The 23,920-nt window shown below is 60.4% G+C and overlaps 1 protein-coding gene across 1 annotated transcript; it reads left to right on the top strand.

Moving 5' to 3' along the window:
* Nucleotides 1–8,857: 8,857 nt before the first annotated feature.
* On the top strand, nt 8,858–12,117 carry HMX1 (H6 family homeobox 1; the record flags this gene model as incomplete). Its single annotated transcript, XM_080697593.1, has 2 exons — nt 8,858–9,179; nt 11,483–12,117. The coding sequence occupies 2 exons, from the start codon at nt 8,858–8,860 to the stop codon at nt 12,115–12,117; spliced, it is 957 nt and encodes a 318-aa protein (XP_080553719.1).
* Between the last annotated feature and the right edge of the window lie 11,803 nt (nt 12,118–23,920).

Here is a 23,920-nt window from a genome sequence, read left to right as displayed (position 1 = left end):
CGTATTAGCCTCAGCAGAAGGCTTCCACCTCGCTAAAGAAGCAAGGCTGGCTGACTGTTAGGCAGTTGGCCTGACCTGCCGGGCCTGTAGGTTCAGATCCAAGAAGCAGTGTGTGTTAGTGAGTTCCCGATTGGTTTGTTTTTGTTTGTTTTGTTTTGTGGTGCTGGGGATGGAGCCCAGAAGCACTATGGCACTGAGCTACATTCCCAGCCCAATTTTTTTATTTTGAGATAGTGTCTGGCCAAGTGGCCTAGGCTGACCTCAAACTTGCCATCCTCCTGCCTCAGCCCCCTCCCCCCCCCCAGTGCCTGGGATTATAGGTGTGCACCACCAAGCTGGTCTCTGGTCCATCTCCGGCTCTGTGCCGGGAGCCCACTAGAAACTGAGCGCCAAGAGCCAGGCCCCACCCTGCCTAATTACCTCTTCTGGGGGCTCCAAATAGCCTGGGGTGTAAAGAGAAACTTCCTCCGTCCAAAAGCCTGATGAGCACAGTGGCCCTCGTGGGTCAGGTAGAGCTGAGTGCAGGTAGGGGCCACCGCTCCCCACATCTGCTCCCTCAAGGGAGGCACCAGGGATCCACCGGGCGCCCAATAGTCTGTGCAGGTGTCTGGGCCTGCAGGATGGGGCTGTATGCACACAGAACCCTTTACCTGAGGGGCAAGGGACGAGGTCCTGACAGCTGCCCCCTCCCCCCACACATACACACACTCCTCAGGTCTCAGGCTGGGTGTTCAGGAAGGTACCACAGGCTTTACACACAGGACTCCCTGTGGAGTCGGTGATGGTCACAGCAGGCTTGAGGGAAGGGCCTCCCGACTAAGGGGCCCCTCTCTCTGCCTGCTCCCTGCCAGGGTCTGCGACCAGCCTCAAGAGGGCTCTGAGCAGACTGAGAAGGCAAAGGAAGTGGTACCCCAGATCTGTCCCCAGGGGGTGGGGCCAGGCCCCCAGCTGCAGGCACAGTGGACCAATCAGGGAAGACCTCTTACATCCCGCCCCACCCACCTAAGCAGTCCAGCCTCTGGCGGACACAGAGGCAAACCACAAAAGGATGTTCCTGTGTCCGCCCCTCTCACACACCCATCCCTTACCTCCATCGCTGCTTGCCGGCTTCTCCACCAACCCTCAGCCTTGGGGCACCGCCTGGGACACCCGCTCTTCCCCCCAGTTGGGAAATATGGGCATGTGAAACTGAATCACCATGTCGTTTGATAAGGTGTTACACATCCACTCTTTCCTGGCTTAAAATAAATTTTATATTCTAATGCTTGAAAACAAAAAGTCAGGTATGGTGGCACATGCCTGCAATCCCGGTATTTGGGAAGCTGAGACTGGAGGACTGCGGACCCAAGGGCAGCCTCAACGACTTAGTGAGATCCTGTTTCAAAACCAAAACAAAATAGGGCTCAGTGTAGTGTGGAGATAGGACAGTCCTGGGTTCAATTGTGTTTGTTTGGTTTTTGTGGGTCTGGGGATGGAACTCAGGGGAATTTAACTCCGAGCTACACCCCCTGCCCTATTTTTTATTCTTTATTTTGAAACAGGGTCTCACTAAGTTGAGGCTGTCCGTGAACCTCGATCCTCCGGTCTCAGCCTCTAGAATGCTGGGATTACAAGCGTGCGCCACCACGCCTGGCCAACTGTTTTTTTTTTTAAGGTTCAATTATTAAGAAAATAAAGAAGGGCTTGGTGTGGTAGCACATTCCCTGTACTTAAGAGGCTGAGGCAAGAAGGTCACCAGTTTAAGAACAGCTTCAGCAAGTAGTGGGACTTTCGGCCACTTATGGAGACCCTGTTTCAAAACAAAAATTAAAAAGGGCTGAGGGTGTAGTTCAGAGATAGAATGCCCCTGGGCTCAATCCCCAGTACCCAACACACACACACACACACACACACACACACACACACACACACGCACGCACACGCACAACGACTCCATAGCCAGCTCCCTACAGCTGGTCTCCAAGGGGATTCCAGTTTTCAAAATACCTGCCAGGATGGGTGCCCCAGTCCTCACCGGGCTCTCAGGGGTCACAAGAAGGCGTCTAAGCCCCTGGGAGGGGGGCGAGGAGCAAGATTGTCCCAGCCCCTCCCAGCCCGTCCGCGGGAGGGATAACTAGGCCGTGGGTTTGCAGGACCCGGGGAACAGGCCTTGCCAGCCCCCACAGGCATCCTTCCAAGACCACGGGGTGGGGGAGGGGTCCAGGCTGGCGGGGCTCCTCCCTGCCGGCCAGCTTGGGTTTCCAGAAACTTCCCGTGGCCCGCGGGAGGCTCCCAGTCACCCAGAGCACCGCGGTCACCCAGTCCTTTGTTCCAACCCCTTTCCTCCAGTCCCAAGTCACTTCCAATCAGGGTCAGGCGGCCGCGCGTCCGAAGGTCCCCGGGGTCTGGATAAGTCGGAGCGCGAGTCCGAGCCCCATTGTGGTCGGGGGCGAGCGCGCCCACCGCGGGGTGCGCGTGGAAACCAGACGTCCAGCGCCGGCCTTAAAGTGACCGCGGCCGGGACGGGGCTCGGAGTGCAGCCTGCGGGGCCGCGGGGGCCTGCGGGGAGCCACCCGGAGTGCTGTCCTGAGCCGCCACCTCGGGGGGCTGGGCGCGGGCGGGGCCCACACTCGGCCCTTTACACTGCGTGCTGGTTAAGTTCTGTCTCCGGGAAAAACTGCCGAGCCAGCCGCACAGTCCGCGCTTCCCAAAGCGCTGGCTCTGAGGGTTCTTCCCGGTCTCCACCTGGCGGGGAGGCCACCCACCGCCGCCCTGCCGGGGACCTGCGGGCGCGTCCCGGAGCCCAGGGCGCACAGGTGGGGTGGCGCGCTCCGCCCAACGATGTCAAATCAATTGATTATTGACGCTGATCGACTGGTCCTGGGGACTAACTCGGCCGCACTGGACTACGGAGCCCCAGCCCGGGGGCTGGGGTTGCAGGCCAGCAACACCCCCACGCAGGGCCCCCCACTTTTTGTTTGCAAGTTTTAAAATAAACGGGTGCGAGAGGCTGGCGGGAAGAAAGCTTGCGGATCCGAGCGGGGATCCTGTCCGCGGGACACCGCCGCGCCCGACCCCGGCGCCGGCCCTGCTCCCTCCCCAGCGAGCGGGTCTGAGCAGGTGGGGGGCCCTCCCCGGCGTCGCCTGGGGGAGGAGCTTCTCTGCGGATTCGGGAGGACTCCCCGGCCTGCGGAGTCCTCCCTAGTCCAGCCCAGAGGGGACCCGGCGGTCCCTTGCGGACCTCGACCAGGGCTCGCAGGCTCGGGAGCTGGGCGGGGAGCCGTGGCCGCGGGCGGACCGGGAGGACTCCCTCCAGGACGCGCTCCTCCCTCCCCTGCTCCTTCCTCCTCCCCCTCCCCCCCCACCCTCCTCCGGCCCTGGTGGAGCGGACTCTGGAGAGCATCCGCTTGACGCGTTATGATTATCTTCTCCCCAGTTTTAAAGGGAGACTTTCTCGAGGCTCAGAGTGGTTACACCCTTAAAGGCAGCCCAAGAATTTCCAGTCCCTCTTTTTTCTGGAGGGGGTGTGGTGGTGCACAGTTGGCTCTCCACAACTTAATGAGACCCCGTCTCAAAATAAAGAATAAAAGATAGGGCTGGGAACTTAGCTCCATAGCTCTGAGGTAGAATGCCTCTGGGTTCAATCTCCAGGGGTACAGCAAAACAGACAAACAAGGAAGTAAATGTTGTGAGTGTGTGTGTGTGTGTGTGTATGTGTGTGTGTGTGTGTGTGTGTGTGTTTCTGGGGATTGAGCCCAGGGGCATTCTACCTCTGATCTACACCTCCAGCCTATTTTGTTTTTATTTGGAAACAGGGTCTCCCTAGGTTGACCAGAGTCTCACTACTTGCTGAGGCTGTCCTCAAACCTAAGATCCTCCTTGCCTCAGCCTCTCAAGTGCTGGGATTGCAAGGTGCAGTGCTTTTAATGTCTGAGACTTGTCCACACCACAGTTTTCCTTTAACCTCATAAGCCCCAAGCAGGTGTGCAGTATGCATCTCCTATTCCCACTTCACAGCTGGGCAGGAGCCTGGGCCCCAAGTTCACTGGACAAGGATGATCTGTGCTGGTTGTGAGGTGGGGGAGACAGTGGGGGGCAAAATTGCCTGTGACTGCCAAGCCAGGAGCAGAGAGAAGGCAACCAGCCTTCCACGGCCCCCCATTGCTCTGCAAGGTGAGGTCTATATTTGGGGGGCACTGAGGTTCATGAGAATTCATGTTACTGAGGGGCATTCTACCTCTGAGCGACACCCCAGCCCTATTTTAATTTTTGTTGGAAAACGAGGTCTCACTAGGTTGCTAAGAGTTGCTAAGCTGCAGAGGCTGTCCTGAAACCTGCGTTCCTCCTGACTCAGCCTCCCAACCACTGGGATCTCAGGTTTGCCGCCACCACACACGGCCAGATCCGTAGTCGTTAAAGTGGTCTGCAGGGACCCGACCTTCCCAGCAGCAGTATCCGAGCCCCCAGCGGTCTAACAAGCTCAGCCCCGCCTTTGGCCCTGCAGTTCCTTAGCCCTACCAGCAAGCAGCCAGCCAGAGGGCCCCTTGCCTCCAATAGCCACGCCTTGGAAAACCAGACGGGGCAGTGCTGGGGAGCTGAGAGGAAATGGAAATGGACACGGCTGTTCCGGAGAAGGATTCTGAAGCGCTTAGCGGGATCCAGTCTGTGTAGACCTGTCTCCTACGATTTCCATTCTCAGGCACCCAGCTCCAGAACTCAGAACACTAAAGAAGATGGACAGATCTGCTCGGTCTGGTACTGTTTGCAAGAGCAGAGTTGAAAGCAACCTCCCGCTCTCCCCCAGAGGGGTCGAGTATTGTTTCAGCACCGCGTTTTCCTGAGTGGCCAAGCAGTTTTCCTCATCACAGATCTGACAAAGGGGCTTTGCATTCTTCCTGCCCAAGGGGAGTGTCTATGTCTGCTCCCCTGGAACTTGGTAGAAGCCGCGTCCCCTCTAATGGATAGAGTATCCTGGAGTAATTATGCAAATCTCGCGCTAGAGATCCCCTGGCTGTCCACGCCTGTGGCTGCCACCCCACTCTTCCTGGGAACTGGTGTCCGAGAAGGCCCAGGTCACCAGGAAAGACCCCCTATGGGCCCCTCAGCAGACCACCAGCACTGGCCTCAGGTAAAGGAGCAAATGTGCTGTCTGCCGCACCTCATACCATAGTTTTCAAATTGGACCCAGACTTCACGAATTGGAAACAAGCCATCCATAACATAGATTTTACAAGGACCTCAATACCCAATGAAGGGCTATTTACACCAGCAATGCGACCGAGCAACAGAGCCATGTCAGGCAGGTGACAGTTTGTAGAGGGTTGAAACAGGCAGCGAGCCGGGCTTGGTGGCGCAGGCCCATTATCCAGCGCATGGGAGGCTGAGCCCGGAGGAAGGCAGGTTCCAGGACAGCCTCAGCAACTTAGCAAGATTCTCAGCACCTGGTAAGGCTTTCAGAACAAAACAAAAACTGAAGAGGTGTGGCCGCGCAACACCCCTAGGGGCGGCCCCCAGCACGGAGGGGTGGAGAGGCGGGCAGGGGCTGGGGCGCTTCCCAGCTGGAGTGAGGGGCGCGGGGCTGGCTGTTTCTTGGCTGGGTGCACCTAAGCACAAGCAGAGGTCCTTCTTTAGCGGCAGGCTCCACGTCCTCAGATTCGAGCAGCCACAGGTCAAAAACTGGGTTTGATTCCCAGTATCACAATGTGTATACTCAAAAGAAAATCTGTGGCTGTCTGAATATGTAGGCTTTTCTCTTTGTCGTTCTTCTGCAAGCCCAGTCACAACGATTTAGATTGCACTTACGCTGTGTGCAACGTTATCAAGGATCTCGAGCTCGTTCAGAGAACACAGGAGGAACACAGGAGCTGTATGTAAACATGGCTTCTTTACACCAGGGATTTGAGTGTGGGGTTGGGTCTGGGAGGCCTGGTACCAACCCCTCTTCCTCCCTCCCCCAGGATACCCAGGGATGGCTGCTCTTTAACAAGTGAGAAGTCAAATGTTTTGTAAGTTAATACATCCGAGCTGACATCTGGGTGGCAGGGGTAGGGTGAGGAGTAAAACTGGGCGGAGGGATGAAAGAAGCCCGAAAGAAGACGTTTTTAAATTAAAAAAAAATAGACATTCTATAAAGAGTTTCAAAAGAAAATATTTATTAAAACGAAACAAGTACTGGCCTCCTGGAGTCTGAGCCTCTGAGCTGGGCTCCTGGGATCATTCCCATCAGATGATTCCCTCAGGCTGGTAGGGCATCTTGGCGTCCAGCCCAGCCAGCACCGGGATGCAGGCAGGGACGCCAATGGACGCCTGATCCCTGGGCAGGTAGCTGTCCAGCAGAGAGAGCACTGGGCTTCCTCTGGAGTAGCTGGTCGGCCCAAGGTGGTTCCATCCAACCCTGGGAGACAGTTGAAAGGCACCTGGAAAGGCAATAAGGGACGGAGGGGCACACTTGACTTGGCTTCTGGCTCCACGCCTCAGCTTGGAGCAGTTCTTTGGCCCAGGAATTCTGCCTAATCCCTAAAGAGCACCTCAGGCCCCAGGAGCACCAGAGATCCCCACAGCAACATCAGGGTCAGTTTCCGAGAGCAAGAGCGTGCTGACTCTTCCTCCCAGGCTGTCCCTGAGCAGAGAGCATCCTGCCACCGACCTGCACCAGAGCCAGCAAGGCTGCCTGCAGTCTCTGCTCTCCTTGGCCCCAGGCCCCCAGGCCCAGCACTGAACGCTGGGGCAGTGGCCTGGGAGGGCACTGAATGACTCTCCCCACGGCAGATGCCCGCCTGCAAGAGCAGCCAGGGGCTTCACCGCTGCAGCCTTGTTGGGAACTAAACTTGGAGCCAGCGTCTGTCCAGAGCTGCGGCGGACTCGTGCCACGTGCCTGCGGCTGCCTCGCACCCACTTCTGCCATGGTGCCCTAGGTCCGTGCCAGGGGCCAGGCCCTTCTCCTAGGCTAACCGGTGTGCGAGTGGCCCCTGCAGGAGTGTCGCCTGCTCCTCTGGCAGTCCTGTGGCCCCAGCTGGCCACGCTTATCTGGGGTTACGGAACTCCAAACTCGAAGTGTCACTTCCAGGGACACAATGTCCAGAGAGGTGGGAATTAGAATCCAGGCTCTGAGGAAGTGCCACCAGGTATAAGGTAGAGACACTGCACCCCAAAAGTGCCAGAGAAGTTGAAATCTGGGCACCAGCCTCGCAGGCAGGCTTGTGGATGGATGGAGGGGGATGGGAGGGGGGACACTTACCGGTGCCCCCAACCTGCATGATTCGGATGGTTATCTAAACGGCACCCCTTCCCACAGCCATCGACTTTTTATTCGGGCCCCTCTCTGGCCTCAGTTTCCCCATTTGTTAAAAGCCCTCGATTAGGTGGTATCTGCCCAAGGCTTGGACGCTTCTCCTCCACACGAATCTGGGTAGTCATTCTGGCCCATTCTTCTGGGTTCAGCTCCCTCTGTCAGGGGTACCTCTACCTCTTGGAGTTTCTCTGACCCTCCAGAGGAAGAGCCCAGGGAGCGGCCTTGGGGACCTCAGCTCGGTGTCCTAGCCTACGGAAGGGGGCAGGGGACCACCCGCATTCACTGCTCCTCCTTGGGGACCTCAGCTCGGTAGCCTACGGAAGGGGGCAGGGGACCACCCGCATACACTGCTCCTCCAGGTTTCAAAACCCCGTGAGTCCCTGGCACTGGTTATTCGTTTGTTTTGTTGTGCCCTGAGTCCACAGATAAGTCTACTTCCTGGCCCTGGTCGCTGCAACCACTGGGCACCACGAATCCTTCCTGGCAGGCATCAGAAGGTGCTCCCAGGACCCCAGGCCAGTAAGGTCCAGCTGGCTCTGCCTCTGCCCCCAGTGTCCTCCAATCAGTGCTCCGTGGGGGCCCTCCGTGTGACTCAGGTGCTGGGCAAATCCTCAACCCTCAGCGGGAGGTGGGATTTGAGACCTCTGAAGCTACTCAGTGACTTGGAGGTCACCTGCTCGTGGCGACGTGGGTCAGAAGTTGCTCCAGGGCCACCGAAGTTCCTCCATCGCGGGCTTGGAAGCGGGAGAGGGTCTCCCCACTCTTTACTGGCGCCAAGAGGGACGGAGCCTGTCGCCAAGACGCCCGGCCCTGGGCAGCGGCAGGCCGGGAGCTCCCAACTCTTTCCAGGCCCGGGCTCGGGGAGCCGCGGTGCAGGTGCCAGCGCAGTGGGGACGCGCTCCCCTCGGCGGGGCGCCGGGCGGCCCTGTGCTGGGCCCCGTGGGGTTGGATTTCCTCGCACAGAGACTGAGCCCAGAACGAGGGAGTCCTAGCGCACTACAGTTGGCACTGAAAGCACATTTCCAAAAGCGTAAATATTAAAATATGCCACATTTTCTGCCTCCCCGCTTTGGCAGAGGTCCCATTTTTAAATTACACGCGGGAATCTGGAGAGAGTAAAAGATTGCGGCCCAACCATTGTGGTTTCTGGGGAGCCCCGAGGTCTTCGAGCCTCCCTACACACGCCCACAGACATCCACGCGCGCACGCGCACCCGCGCACGCGCACGCGCACCCACGGTGACCCGGGTCCGGGCGCGCCCCGCGGCCGGGCACTTCTGGCCCCCGCCGCACGCCGATTGGCCCGCCCGGTCCTCCCCGGGCCGCGCAGCCAATGGGCAGCCGCCCGCGAGGCCCCGCCCCGGCGCGGAGCCAGGCCCGCGGAGCGCGGCGGCGCGGGCGCAGGGTCCCGCGGCTCGGGGCCGCGCCGCGCTGGGGGTCGCCGCCCCGCCCCGGCCCGCCCCCGGCCCGCCCCGAGCCGGCGCGACGTGAAAGGCGAGCGGGCTGCCCGGCGCGGTCGGCGCACCCCGGCCCAGCCCAGCCCAGCCCGGCCCGGGGACCGAGCGGGCGGCCCCGACGGCGCGCCGCGATGCCGGGCGAGCTGACCGAGCCCGGGCGCGCCACGCCGGCCCGCGCCTCCTCCTTCCTCATCGAGAACCTGCTGGCGGCCGAGGCCAAGGGCGCGGGGCGCGCCGCCGCCGAGGACGAGGACGACGGCGACCCCGAGGACGAGGACGCCGGGCGGGCGCGGCCCCCGCGGCGGGGACGGCTGCGCGCGGGCGCGGGCGGGCAGGCGCGGGCCGGGGCGCTGGGGCTCGGGCCCGGGCCGCCCTTCGCGCTCGGCTGCGGGGGCGCGGCGCGCTGGTGCCCGCGGGCGCCCGGCGGCTACGGGGGCGGCCTCAGCCCTGACGGTGAGTGTGGCGCCGCCCTCTCCCCCGGGAGCCCGCCACCCGGCGAGGGGGCTGGGGACCCGGGCTGCAGACGGAGAGGAAAGGGGAGCCGAGAGAGGGCGGGAGGACAGAAAGGGGAAGTATGGGGAGCCGGCCGAATGTGGTGAGCGGAGGGGCGACGAAGAGGGGGAGCAGGAAAGGCCCCCGCCAGAATAGCCAGCAGATGGACGGAGGCAGGCGCGCAAACCCCGACACAAACCAAATAAATAGTAAGCAGCAAATGAACGGACGCCGAGCAGAGGGCGCCACCGCTGGCAGCAGCGTGGAGGGGCTTCTCCCGCAGCGGCGGCGCCCCACAAAGCCCCGTTTCCTCCTTGCTGGCTTGCGGCAGGGATGGGCCTCCCTCCAGGGCCTCCCAGGACCCAGAGCTCTGCCAGGCACCGGGGAGCCATTCTGAAGCCCCCCAGGCCCACTCCGCCCACCTTTCTCTGTCTCTCCCCTTCCTCAGTCTGGATTTCCCTTTTCAGCGGCTAGGAGACTCTGGTAGAGGTTTCTCTGCCCTAGAACCCGCTCGGCTGCTTGTCCTAACCCCTGGGCTCTGCGCCCTCCCAGAGGGTCCCTGCGCCTCCCTTACGGACCTGCCCTCTGGAGGGAGACCCTTGGAAGGGTGGCCATTAAAACCAGTCCCACGTTGCCACACTCCCCCAAACACAGAGTGAGCTGCCAGCGAAGGATGGCTTTCCAAGCTCGAGTTCTGGAATCCCTGTGGTGTCTGCAATTCTGTGTGTGCCAAGGGAGTATAGAGTACGTGGCCTCAGACCCCTCTCAGCAGGTGGATAGCCCCCTTCCTGGCGTGGCAGTGACCTCCTTGTACAAAGGCGGGGTACGATGTACCCCACCGTAATTGCGAGCAGGCCCCTCGGTCCCCCTGGAATTGAGCGATTCTCTTTAACACCCCTGGGGGGATGTTGTGTGAGTGGAATTTGGTCCCCTGCTCCCCCCGGGCCCAGGCATCAGCTCCCACAGAGAAAGCTCCTCATTTTGTACCAAGCGGGTTAGGGTTTCAGTTTTGCGCCAGGGCGGGCAAGCCAGCCTAGTGTCGCGGTGAGCCCAGGTTGGAGGGTGCGGGGAAGCGGGGACTTGCCAGAGCTGGTTGCAGGAGCACGAGCCTGCTCCCTGATGCTCTGGGCACCCAAAGGGGCCACACCATGGGGTGGGCAGGGGCCCAGCAAGATGGTGGGCACAGGCACAGAGCCCGGCCGCACACACAGCCCACCAAGTGCTTGCACTGAGTTCTGGGCCTTCCCCATTCCACCTGGTCTAGCCCCAGTCCGCTGGGCCTGCCTTTGCTGGGGGCCACGTGGTAAAGGGCGGGCAGGTTGGAGCTGGACTCCAGGACCCCGCGGAGGGAGTGCTGCCTTGCTTAGCACAGGCTCTGCGGCGGCAGCCTTGCACCCGGGGCCTCCTCCTGCCTTGGGGAGAGGAAGAGCTTGGTACGGAGAACATGAACTCCAGGACACCCCGTGGGCCTCTGTAAACCTGCAGGCAGTCTGGAGGGTGACTGGAGCTGGGTGCCCTATGGTCCTCCCTCTGCCCCCTTTAAGCAGGGTGCAGGGGGTGAGTGACCTAGTATCAAGTGATACTAGTATCAAGTACCAAGTGAGGTTTCCTTTTGGGGTGATCTGTCCTTCCATGGGTGTTTTCTTGCACTAGGGAAGCCTCCTGGGAGCAGGTGAGCAGGGGCTGCTGGTCATTTTTCCTGTCTGAAGGCTTGCCCCGGGGATGGTGCCTGTAGGTCCCCATGGCTCTGGTTTAAAAAAAAATATTTATTTTCTCCCTTCCTCCTCCTCCTCCTCCTTCTCCTCCTTTCTCTCTCCTTTCTCTCTTGCTCTCTTTCTCATTGTAATTTTAGATTATATATTAGGTACAGAGTGTCAAAAAACACACACACACAACCCCCGAGCTCTCCCCAGGGCTCCTTGTCCCCTCTCCTTGAGATCGCCATTGATAGTTTTATATACATCTTCTAGAGGGACACCTCTCCTCTTGTCCCGGGTTTCTGCGGGTCTTGGTGCTTTTTATCCAAAAGGCCTGGGCGGGGAGGGGGGCCAGCCTGCTATTTATGCCTTTTTTTTCTTCTTTCTCCGCTGCCGGCCCTTCTCCAGGGCCGAGCGAGTGGCTCCTCTGCGGGCTGGCAGCAGATCGCGGTCTCTCCTCCTCGCTCATCCCGCACAGGCCCTGTGGGGGACACTTACAGAGCGTGCCCGTGCGTGGCCTGAAGCCGGGGTCCCCAGGACCAACCGCTCTGCCCTCTCTCCCTGCAGCCAGTGACCGGGACTCGCCGGAGACCTGCGAGGAGCTGGGCCGTGCCGAGGGCTGGCCCCGGGTGCCCGGGCCCGGAGCGGCCCCGCGGGAGGCGGCGGAGCCCACGGCGCAGGGCCCGGCGGGCGGGGAGGAGGCGGCGGGGCTGGCCGAGGCCCCGACCCCAGCGGCGGCCGGGGAGGCCCGCGGAGGCGGCGGCCGCAAGAAGAAGACGCGCACGGTGTTCTCGCGCAGCCAGGTCTTCCAGCTGGAGTCCACCTTCGACCTGAAGCGCTACCTGAGCAGCGCCGAGCGCGCCGGCCTGGCCGCCTCCCTGCAGCTCACGGAGACCCAGGTGAAGATCTGGTTCCAGAACCGCCGCAACAAGTGGAAGCGGCAGCTGGCGGCGGAGCTGGAGGCGGCCAGCCTGTCCCCGCCGGGCGCGCAGCGCCTGGTCCGCGTGCCGGTGCTGTACCGGGACGGCACGCCCGCTGCGCCCACCGCCGGGGCCCCTGCCGCGCTGCCCTTCCCGCTGGCGCCGCCTGCGCCCGCGCCCCCGCTGCTCGGCTTCTCGGGGACCCTCGCCTACCCGCTGGCCGCCTTCCCCGCTGCCGCCTCCGTGCCCTTCCTGCGAGCGCAGATGCCCGGCCTCGTGTGAGGTCGCTGCGGACCTCCGTGGACCCTCGGTCTCTCCGTACTCAGGGGAGCCCCTGCAGAATGTACCGGGACCCTGTGGCTGTGGCTTCGGACCCGCAGGGCCGGAGCCCTTGGAAAGGGCTGGTGGGAGATGATCCAGACGGTGGGAGTGCAAGCCCAAGCCCGGCTCCCTCCTGCTCAGCAGCAGGCAAAGCAAAGCGAAAGCCGGATGTCGGAGGTCCAGGGACTTGGAGGTGACTGTCCCCACAATACTGCCCCAACACTAAATGTCCTTTTCCTGGGACGCTGCAGGGATTCCTCCACAGGGATCCCACCACAGTCCTGGGAAAGGGTGGCCAGCCCCTTCCTGGGGGCGGTGGAGCAGGCCTGGCGGGCAGGATCTGTGTCTCAGGTCCCCAGAGACAGAGACTGGGCTTCTTTCCCAGCTGCCGGCTCCGGGTCCCCTGGAGAAGACTTTTTTTTTTTTTTTTTAGATGAATATACTTATTTGCGTATGGAATAAAAAGGGACATTTTCTGGTTTCACTTTGTGGTCCCTGGGCAGGGCCCCTCCTCTGGTGTCTGGCTGTGGCATCTTCCCTGCGCCTTCCCAGTGCTGACTTGCTGCTGCCTGTGGGATTCCCAATCGCCTTCCCAGCCTGTGAGGAAGTCTAGCTGGACTTCCACAGAAATCTTAGTGTCCAAGAGCAGCCGACAAGGAAGCACAGGTGACCTTGTGCCCCAGAGTCCCCAGGACTGGGCTCAAGCCAGAAGCTGGAGGCCGGTGAAGAATCTGCTGACCGCCAGCTCTGGTCACCAGGGCCTCTGTGCCCACCGCCCTTAGCCACGCAGGAGTTTTGAGGAGTTAGAACAAATATTGGCACTGCCGGTGGGACCAGCTCCCAGGCTGCAAAGCATTGGCCTGGGGGCTCAGGGCCCACCTTAAAGGCTCTTAAGGGACGATATTCTAACGGTCTGGTCACTGGGCCGCCCAGTCCGTCTGCCTGCTATGGATGCTGATGGGACTCTGCCCTGTGGGCAGGAACACTTCATGTGTTGTGTTTTTGAGTCCAGGGGAGTTAAGTCGTCCAGCTTGGAAAGGATCCCTTTCCTACCCAATGGGGCCCCTGGAAAGCCAGCCCTGCCCATCTCCCCTCACTTGGGAGCCTATCCGCCGCTGAGATGGGCAGCAACTGGGCCACACTCAGCCTGGGGCACTGGAGGCGGGCGCCAGACAGCCTAGGAGAAGGCGCCAGGGGACCAGGGGACTGGCAGTCCATCTCCGCGTGCCCGGCCCCAGCCTGGTCCAGGAAGGTTCCCTGTGCTCTGAGGCCAGGCCTTTGGCAGCTGGCGCCCTGTGGATCCTCGCCCTTGCTCCCCGTCCCCACAGGGGGTGGGATGTATATTTTGAGAGGCTCCTGCGGCCTGGGCAGGGGTCCTTGGCCGTAAGTCCAGTCTGCAACCCCGATTCCCCAAGGTTCAGCTGGGTTTTGGGGTTTCTGCCTGCAGAGGAGCTGTCCTGAATCGCTTTCTAATAAAACCAGTTCTGGGGTGGGGATGTAGCTCAGTGATAGCGCTCACCTAGTATAGTACTCAGGAAGCTCTGGGTTCAGTCTCTTGTACTGCGGAAATAAGCCAAACAAACAAGAACTAATTTTTTGCTACGCTTTGACTGGGAGCGATTTATACAGACTTCATCAAAATGAATGTATTTTCAAAGGCCTCCTGGCTGTCGCCCCAGAAGGCGGTGAGGTGTCCCCACAGAACTCAGAGGAGCAGTGTCTCCCCTCCCTCGGTGCCCCTCCTTCAGTGCCTCTGGCTTTTGTGCTGGCCTGGCACAGTCACTGAATGCCACTGGGCAGGGCGCGCAGGTCCCCCTCGGGTGGGCTGTGGGCGGTGGTCTCCCTGCCTCTTGCCCTCCATGCACCAGGTGCGCTTGGCATTTGGCCGTGCTGTTCTGGTCTGCCAGTGTCAGTCCTGACCACAGGGACATCTCCTGGAGGGACCTCTCCTAGTGCCTTTTGAGAACCAGGTAATTAGAACGCAGGACACTGGAGCTATTGCCGTGACACAACCATTTTATTTGATAGTCCTCAGCAGTGGAGTCTGAGGTCTTGTGGCAACGACAGGGCTCCTCTGAGGTCCACAGGGCTGAGGTTCACAGGGCGGGTCCCGTCAACCACAGAAGTGTCCTCAGCAGAGGTCCCTGAGCAGCCAGGCTCAAGACCCTGGGGAGCCACTTGACTCCAGGGGCCTGCAGGGCACACCCTAGAATGTCCTCCCGCGGAGAAAGGCAAAGCGGAGCCAGGAAGGATCTGTGTTACTCAAATGCCGGGCAGAGTCCTAGAGAGGGGCTGTGGTTCTCAGGTAGGATCAGTGTACTGGGCTGCAGAGCCGTGTCTGAGCCCCCTGGCTCAGGGCTTGGGAGGGCGGGGTGGAGAGAAGGGGAGGCTCTGCCCCGGCACAGAGAAGGGCCAAGCAGTGTCCCCTCTGCTAGTAGTGGACCTTGTGCTACAGCGAGCCTACAGAGCGGGGCCAGCCACCGGGCACAGGGAAGCCCTCCCTGCCATAACTTCCCAAGAGTTTCTGGAGGGGTCCCCGAGGGTGGCACAGAGCAGAGAACTGGTGGTTCTGCACAGGGCTCAGGAAGCCCTAGAGGGTGCGCAGGACCAGCCTGGGGTGCGCCTGCCCCCCCTCCCCCAGCCCTGCTCTCCAACCATCTAGCAATCTTGGCTCCGCTCTTGGCACCAGGGCTTCGATCTATCTCCTCGTGCACCCTCCTCCTGGTTCCACCTCTCGCCTCACCCTCCCTGTAAGTGAGGCCCTAGCACAGCCACCCTGAGCTGCACAGGGCTTCCAGCAGTAAAGCCTCTAGCTCCTTCGTTGGGGCAAAAAGGTAGATGAGACCAGGATGAGACCAGAGGATTGCGGTTCGTGGACAGCCTCAGCTACTTAGGCCCTCTGCAACTCAGTGAGACCCTGTTTCAAAGTAAAGAATAAAAAATAAGGCAGACCCTGTTTCAAAGTAAAGAGTAAAAAATAGGGCAGACCCTGTTTCAAAGTAAAGAATAAAAAAGTAGCTCGGAGGTCGAATGCCCCTGGGCTCCATCCACAGACCCACACCCTCCAAAAAAAATAGAGCCGGGGACCTGAGGCCTCTGTGCGGGCCAGTCCTACTGAAAGAGGAGCCCTATGGGCAAGCTCATTCTATTCATACCAGGCCTCAGTTTCCCCAACTCACACCTATGGTGAAGACTGACCACTGGGGTATGTGACTTGCGTTGCAGAGCCTGCTGTGATTTGAGAGAGACCAGTGGGAACCCCCAGGCCAGCTCCACAGAGACATCCCTCCCCAATTCCTACAGTGCACAATATTGGTGGCCCCTAGTGACTCACTTTCTCCAGCCCACTCAATCCTCTGGGTACACAAGAACTGAATCCCCCACCAGTGCTGGCTGAGTGGAGAGTGCAAATAAGGTCCCTTCTCAGAGCTGGGCCCCGGGGACCTTTGCAGGGGGTTCTTTACCCAGAGCACCCGGAAGGACCCCTAAGATGTTGCAGGCTTGGAGAATGTGTTGTTCGGGCTCTAGGACCCTGTCCTCAGACTGGGAAAATGTGGAGTGTGCGGCTGGTCAAGGATTCCTGGTCCAGACTGTGCCTGCACCATCCCAGGCGGTCACCTGGCCACCCCAGGCCCTGGGCTCAGCAAGCTGGCAGTGCCCAGGGTTCAGTCCTTCCTGCCTCATCCCAAGCCGCTGCTGACAACTGAGGGCTCCTGGGATTCCCTACTAACTGAGGACTCCTGGCCTGCCCTTGAAGCCAAAGACCCTTAGAGATGGTTCCCAGAGCCTTGGCTCTGAGCACACCAGAAAGCACCCAGGTGGGTAAAGGCCAAGAAGCTGGGCTGGCAGGTGAGGGAGCACCAGGAGGGAAGTGGAAGGCCTGGGGCTTCTCTCCTTTCCCCTGCCTGTCTGTCCAAGTACCCTCCCTGGCCATCTGATCCCTCCCAAAAGCTCCTTGGAAGGGAAAGTGGAGGCTTAGAGGGAGCATGGATTCCCAGGGAGGCCTGGGTCCTCCCTGGGGCCCCTAACCAGATCCCCGTAAGTTCCCACCCTCTTGCTGTGCCCTGTGGTCCCTTCCTGCCTGTCCTGATCGTCTGGCTGAGTCCATTTGCCAAGGGGCCGTTCCAGGGGCCAGAGCAGGCGCCGCCGCCAAGCAGCTGGGAAGTGGAGCAGCTCTCACAGTCATTCTCAGTCAGCATCTTCTCAAAGCCCAATTTCACCAGGTCCTCCAGGTGGGCTGGAGGGGCCAGCCCGGGGCTCCCAGCGTTAAGCTCCGTGTCTCCAGCAGGCGCCAACAAAGGGGTGGAGAGCGAACAGGCTCGAGTGCAGGAGGGAGGGCCGAGCCCTCAACGGCTGCTGTGGGGTCCACAGCTTGGCCTCACTTCTGGTTTATTAGCTTTCTTTTTTCACTATAAAAGTTAACAGTTTAGTCCCTAATCTCTCTCTCTCTCTCTCTCTCTCTCTCTCTCTCTCTCTCTCTCTCTCACACACACACACACACACACACACACACACACACACACACACACACCCCGTTAATAATGCTTGTTGCTGACTATCTGGACATTGCAATGAAGTTGAAACAGAAAGGGGTTGCGTTTCCACGTCAAGCGCCAGCTGCTTCTGAGTGTTCTGCGGCTTTATTTGGAGTTGTAATTTACAGCCGGGTTGTTATTTTTAAAAGTTAAGATGTGCTTATGTACTTATCCGCGAAATGATGTGCTGTCTAAATTTGCTTTAAACTCTGACAACAAAAATAAACAAATTAATTAGTAAAAATAAACAGGAGAGGAGCAGGGGGATCAGGATGGCTGGGGCTCATTTCCACGTCGCCCCCTCTAGTTTTGTTTTATATTTAGGAACTTCCACCATAAAAACAAAAAGTGTTTAAAAGCGACGGGCAGCATGGGCGGGCACTCCGGCTGGGCGGGCTTCCTTCAGTGTATCTTCGCCCAAGCGGGGTCTGCCCTGGGCTGTCTACACCTGGCTGGCTTCTGCTTAGCCGAACGACCCTGAGCATTTTAAACCCATCAAGGCTGCCTCTGGAGAACGTTCCTCTTTGCGAACCATGCTCTTTTCCACGGAGCTTTCCCCGGCCCCGCCTTCCCCACCTGTCCTCCTCTGGACACCCCACCGGGGGAAGCAGAGTCCCCAGCGCTGCAGGCCGGCAGGAGGTCACAGACTGGCGGGGATGGGGGGCTAAGAGCTGAGGGTTAGCGGGCCTTCTCCGCCGTTCCCCCTCCCCACCGGTCCCACCCAGGCACGGCTTAGAGACCCAGCCCCGTGGCCTGGGGTCCTGGGTTCCCGTCTTGGGTTTCCTAGGCTGTTCTGGTTGCAGTGCGTCCTTGGGTCCGTCCTTGGGTCCCGGGCGCTGGCGTGGAGATGGAGCGGGGCTGGCTGGCTTTGGCTGGGGTGTGAGGCTCTGGCCGGCAGATAGGGGAGGGTCTCCATCCTGGACTGACCCACCCGGAAGGCCTCCCGGGCTGCGAGGGGAGGAGCGCGGTCCGGGGTGGTGAGGGTCCCAGCTGGAGGCCGGCCGGAGGCCCTCGCGGGGCGGCCGGGTGCTCAGCCCGGAGCTGCGGCCCGGGTCTCCCCAGCCCTGACCGGGCGCCGGCGGTGGGTCCGGCCGCAGCTCCGTCCTCGCCGGCTGCCTGCTGGCTCGGCCGGCCTCGGCCTCTCTGGAGTGCCTCGGTCCTGTCCGTCTTCCCGGCGCCGATTCCGCCCCGTCCGTCCCTGCTGACCACGGTCTTTGTGGCTTTGGCCCTCTCCGGGGCGGGATCCGTCCTTCGCTCGGCCGCACCGGGGGTCGCGGAGGCCCTGCCCGGCGCAGGCCTGGACGTGCGGTCCGCGGCCGGCTCCCGGGGGCAGCTCAGGTAAGGCGGCGCCGCGGGGCGACTCGCCCCTCCTCCGCCCCGGCTCCGGCCGCTCACCTGGCGTCTCCCCGGCGTCGGCGAGTCTGGTCGGCCCCGGCTCACCTCGCCCCTGCGCCCCCTCCTCCGCCGGCCCCTGGGGCTCTGCGCGGCCGATCCCCCCGACCCGCGCCGCCGCCCGGAGCTGGCCGCCCGGCCGCGCCAGTGGCAGGCGGAGGCCCGGGGGAAGGGCGGCGCCTGCCCGCGGCCGCAGGTGCCCGCGGCGGCCTCCCGGGGCTGGAGCGGACCTGGGCTCGGGGCGCCGGTGGAGGCCTGGCCTCAGGCCGGGGTGGGGTGGAGGAGGCGCAGCCCGCCCGGCTGGCTCGGTCGGCGCCCGGGAGTCGTGCACCTCCCCTCCCTCTCTTCCCTCGGGAAAGGTGGGGCGCCGAGTTAAGATGTCTGGACTGCGCCCCTCCCTGCAGCCTGGGCAGCCTTGGGTCGCCTCACCTCTGCGAGCTGGGTTTGCGGGTCTGTGGGCGACGCTGGGCGGTATCGGCTAACGGGGCTTTAGGCGTGGTGCGAGGTAGCAGCTTTTCCTGCGACCGCACCGCCGGAGGTGCTGGGTGCCACTCGGCCGGCCTTCCCCTGGCACGGGCACTCTGCCGCCTAGCAGGCCCAGCGCGGCTCTCAGACGCAGAGAGGGTCACAGAGCCGCCGCACCATCATTCCCGCACAGCTCTGCCCTGCTGCGGCTGCCACTGCGGGACCCACGGTGGACCTGGGGGTGCCTGGGCGCCTGGATCCAGCAGGCCAGCTCCTGGATAGGACCGGGCTCACCAAGAATGCACCCACCCTTTGACCCCAGGCACGGTCCTGTCCCCCCAGGCAACAAGCTCCCATCCTCCACAGCACACACATTCGTGCCCTCTTCCCGCTTCCAGCAGCCCGCGTATGCAGCATCTGTGCTCTCCATTGCAAGTGGGGAATTTGGGGGTACCCAGAGTTGGACACAGACTGTCTGGGAGCCTGCTCCTGCAGGGAATCCTGGACACTGATCAAAGGCTTTACCTTCATGACTCACTAGGTCACCGGGATAACAGGGCAGGCGGTCTCTCACTGTATACTAGAAGATGGCTAGCCTCTAGCAGAGTTCCAGTCATCTCCAAAGGGGAAGGCAGGAGGGATGGGGAGAGGGAGCCCACACCCTGGCCTGGGGAGGAAGGTCGGGGTGGGTGAGAGGATTGTCCCCTCCTCCCCTTCTCAAGCCTCCTCTCCAGGGAGCGCTCCATGCCAGGGGCGTCCAGGGAGCGCCCCATGCCAGGCATCTCACGGGCAGCACCAGAGGGCCCACACCACAGTGCCCCCCTCTGGGTTTCTAGGCCCCCACGGTGGCAGATGCCCACCCAGGCCCCCACAGAATCTGGCTGCAAGTTCTAGACCCTGGGGCCTGGGTGGGCCTGGCTCCCAGAGGGAATGTGTGGAGTGCCAGGTCAGGAGGGCCTGCCTGTGGAGTGACTGCCCAGTGCGCTCATTAGGGAGGCCTACAATTGTTACACACAAAAAGCCCTCGGCAATGTTTACTGGAGGCTCCCTGCATCCTAGGGATGGCCTGTCCAGAGGTGGACATGGAGAGGTGACGGCTGGGAATTGGGAGCCCAGTCACCTCCCTCCTCTGTTCCTGATCTGAGCGTGGCTGGGTGTAGGGCAGGATGCAGCCAGGAACCAGGGGCCATTGTCCTCCTGGGGTCTGGGAGGACCTGGAGGCAGCCGTGGAGCTGAGGTTTTGAAGAGGTCCATCCCGGCTTCTGGGGACTATCTGAGAGTCAGCTTTTGTGCTGTGGGGCCTGGGGAAGCCATGGGCTTAGGGCCTGACCCTGGGACCTTAGCTTCTACTTTGCTGGGGCGGGGTGTCCTGAGCGGGATCTGTGTGCACCGAGCGTCTCAAGGCCCGTGCGGAGAGGGACTTCCCTGGGGCCCGCGGTCCCAGGCGAGGGCCTCCGGCCTCTGCCCGGCCTGGAGGGGGCTGCTGGTGTGTGTGTGGGGGGAGCCGGACCTCTCGGTGTAGACCTAGGCCTTCCCGAGGCTGGCGGGGCGAGGCGGGAGCGCAGCCGGCGGCCCTCGGCGCAGTCCCCGGCTGCCCGTCCCGGCTCGCTGGGCCTCGGCCTCCCTCCGCCCAGCTCGGAGCCGCCGCGTCAGCACACACGGCCCCGCTTACGTTGTTTGGGTTTGTTTCTGAAATCGGGAAAATCCATTCCCCCAGCGGGCGGCCGCACGGAGCCCGCCGCGCCGCGCACTCGCCGAATGGTTTCGCCGAGACGACCCCACTTCTTTTCGTGAAAAGCCGCCCGGGCCCTCACCCCTCCCGCCCCTGCCCCCTCCTGGCCGACGCCGCTCACCGGCTCCGCACGGGCCGGGAGGACTGGGGCCCTGGCGCGGGGCCCCCCGACCCGGGCCCACGGAGGGCAGCCGCGCTGACCCCGCCCCTCCCAAGGCTCCGGCCCGCGGGTCCGTCCCGGGGGTCGGGCTGGGGTCCAGGCTGGAGGCTGGCTGGGGAAGGGGGCAGAGGCGGTTCCGCCTGGCCTCCGGGTCAGCTTTTACTACCCGGCGAAGAGCCGCTGCTGGTTGTAGAAAATTGAGAAAATACAGCAAGGGCTGGGGGAGGCGCCCCAGCAATCCTGCTGCCTGCGGAGGGGCCGGGGTTTCTAAGTTTTGTCCTCAATATTCACTTGTTTTTTTTAAAAAATAAGCAGAGTATTGTCATGCACAAAATTCTAACGAACAACCCAGCATACCGTGCCGTGCCTTGCCATAGGAGGCCTCTGTCCTAAAGTAAATGTGTGTGTGTGAATTTACCGCCCAAGAAAAATGCACGTCTTTAGAGTGCAGTTCGATGAGTTCTGATAAATGCACACACTGTGTAGACAGCAAATACTATTATTATTACTATTATTACTATTACTTAGAAAGGAGCAAGGGGCTGAAGGTGTAGCTGGGTGGTAGAGTGCGTGCTGCTTGGGCACTCGTGAGTTCCAGGATTCCATCCCCAGTACTCAAAACAAAACAAAACAAAGACAACACAAAACAAAGAAATCCTAGCAGTATTTCCACACAGATACCTAGAAGCCAAGACCAGGGGCACAGGTCAGTGGAAGTGCTGAGGCTCAGCACACAGGAGGCCCTGGGTTCCCTCCCCAGCACCAAATTAAAGAGAGACAAACAAATAAACAGACCTCGTTCCCCTCTGTTCAGTTTTACCAGACTTACCCACACACACAATTTAAAGTGCCCTCTACTTCTACCAAGAGCATAAAACTACCACCAAGGACACTTCTCCCACCCCACCTTGGGTGCAGGGCACCAGCGCCTGCTCTGCTCCGAGGGCTCCACCCTCTGCCTGCACATTGCAAGAGAACTTTTTTTACAGTGCAGGGGATGGAGCTCTTTCTTCCTGGTTTTTTTTTTTTTTAATCCGTCCACACTCCCTGGTCTTTAGGAAAGTCCAGGCTACTTGCCTCTCAGTCAGTCGCTCCGGGCCCCTGAGCCCTTGGCCCCTTGGCGGCAGGGCACCAACGGAGGCTACGTTTCCTTTTTTTTTTTTTTTTTTTTTCAGGATGCCAGCACCCAGCCAGGCCGGGGTGAGGTGGACAGGTGGGGGCTGTTTCCTCCCCACCTGGAGCCCCTCCGAGACCACCCTAACCCTAATCCTCCACCTTCTGCAGACTCCCGGGGTGCTTTGGGAGGGGCTGGGCACCAGCAGATTCCCAAAGGATTCCTGCCAGCCATTCCCAAAGGTTTTGTGCCTCTCCGTGATTTTGCTCACATTTGATGGGCAGCTGTGCTTGCCCCCACACCCTGGCTCCCAGCGGGCTGTTGGGCTCTTGGGCTGCTGAGACCCCTGGAAGGAGAGTCCTCTCCCAGCCTCCCTGGAGACTCAGAGCCAGTGAGACCTGGGAGGAGCTGGCTTATCTTGGCTCCACCAGGACCCCATCCCTGAGGGTTCAGTTCGCTGTGTGCCTGTCTTTTCGGGGGTCCCCCCTGCCCCTGCCCCAGGTGTCCCCTGCACTTTTCAGAGGCTCCATCGCTACACCTCTTGGGTTTTGGGCCTGATCCCCTCAAGAGAGGCAAGCCCCATCAGGGCGTGAATTGGGTTTCAGCCCTGCCGAGCTGATGCCGGGGCGCAGCCAATAGTTGAATGAATGGCGAGAATGCTATAGCCCTGGATTCTCACCGTGTCTGCCCATCAGCTGGGGTCTGCGTCTCCTGAGATGAGCCCAGCAGTGTGGGTCCTTCAGGTCCGTGATGAGGCCCAAGCCAGAGGCTGGTGAATTGGTGCGCAGCGCACAGCAGAAGGGAGGCTGTGGGGCTGCCTGGCCTGAGGGTGGTCACCTGGACGGCCCTGTGCAGTCACCTGGGTGCGTCTTATGCATAATGAGGCTGTGCGGGGAAGGAGAAGCTCAAGTGTTTCCCAGAATTTAGGGGAAGCATTGTTTGTTTGTTTTGAGGTACTGGGACATTCTACCTCCGAGGGTCAACCCCAGCCCTATTTTTTAATTCTTTATTTCGAAACAGGGGCTCACTGAGTCGCAGAGAACCTCACTAAAAAGCTGAGGCTGGCATCGAACCACAATCCTCCAGTCTCAGCCTCCCGAATGCTGGGGTTACAAGCGTGCACCACCACACCCAGCTCAAAGGCACATTTTATTGTGGTTATGGCTACAAAAAGAGTTTGCGTGTTGCTGGGTCGTGTTGGAATTATGATGGTGACTTCACACTCTATGTTTTAAGCTGTGTTCTTCATATTGTTAAGGGCTGGCCAGGGTTCTTTAAAGAAAGGGAACCACTGGAATAGAACGGATAGATGATAGATAGACAGAAGATGGCAAGATACACAGATGGATACAAACTTTTTTTTTTTTTTTTTTTTTTTTTTTTTTTTTAGTATTAAGGACTGAACCCAGGGCCATTTTACCTCTGAGCTACACACCCAGCCCTATTTTTTTAATTGTTTATTTTTTTGTGGTACTGGGGATAGAACCCAGGGGCTTTTCTACCTCCAGGCTACATCCCTGACCTATTTTATATTTTATTTGGAAACAGGGTCTCACTAAGTTGCTGAGAGCCTCACTAAGTAGCTGAGGCTGGTTTCGAACCTGTCCGATCCTCCTGTCTCAGCCTCATAAGTAATGGAATTCCAAGCGTGTGCCACCATGCCTGGCTTTTAAAATTTTTTTGAAGCAGGGTGTTACTAAGTTTCGGAGGGCCTCGCTAAGTAGCAGAAGCTGGCCAAGAACCTTGGGTCCTTCTGTCTCAGCCTCCCAAGTACTGGGATTATAAGCATGTGCCACCACACCCAGCTATACACAAGTAATTTTTAAAAACTGATTCACATGATTGTGGGGCCACGACAACCCCCAAATTGGTGGACAGGTTGGAAATTCCCACCTAGAGCAGGCTGGGAATTCCTTCTACTTCAGGGTCCCTCCACCTTTGCTCCCAAGTTCTCTAACCAAGTAGCTGAGACCCTCCTCATTATGGATGGTCAGGTGGGCTTTACGCCAAGGCTGCTGATTGAACATCAACCACATCGCAACATCTGGGCCCCTGGGCAGCATGGTCCATCCACGCTGGCATGTGCCCTTGCCCTTGTAGACGTTTAGACTGCCTCCTGATTTTGACATCCCCGCCTGGATGCCTCCACCAGCTGTTGGCAATGTGCAGATGGATCCCAGCTACTCTGAGCCCTGGCTCTTCGCCCAGCTTGGGGTTGCCTGGAGGGGGTCCTGTTGGGCCCCCAGGGAGCAGGGAGGCCCTGGAGTGCCGCACTCCAGGGCACAGCAGTGGTGCTCGTGCAACCTCTGGGGTCACCTCCTGTGCTCTCCTCCTCAGAAGGGCAGGGACATGTGTGCGCCACATCC

The sequence above is a fragment of the Muscardinus avellanarius genome (assembly GCF_963383645.1).
Source record: "Muscardinus avellanarius genome assembly, chromosome: 6".
In the NCBI taxonomy this organism is placed as follows: domain Eukaryota; kingdom Metazoa; phylum Chordata; class Mammalia; order Rodentia; family Gliridae; genus Muscardinus; species Muscardinus avellanarius.
The sequence above is the reverse complement of the archived record's forward strand: the minus strand, read 5'-3'. Positions and strand labels throughout refer to the sequence as shown.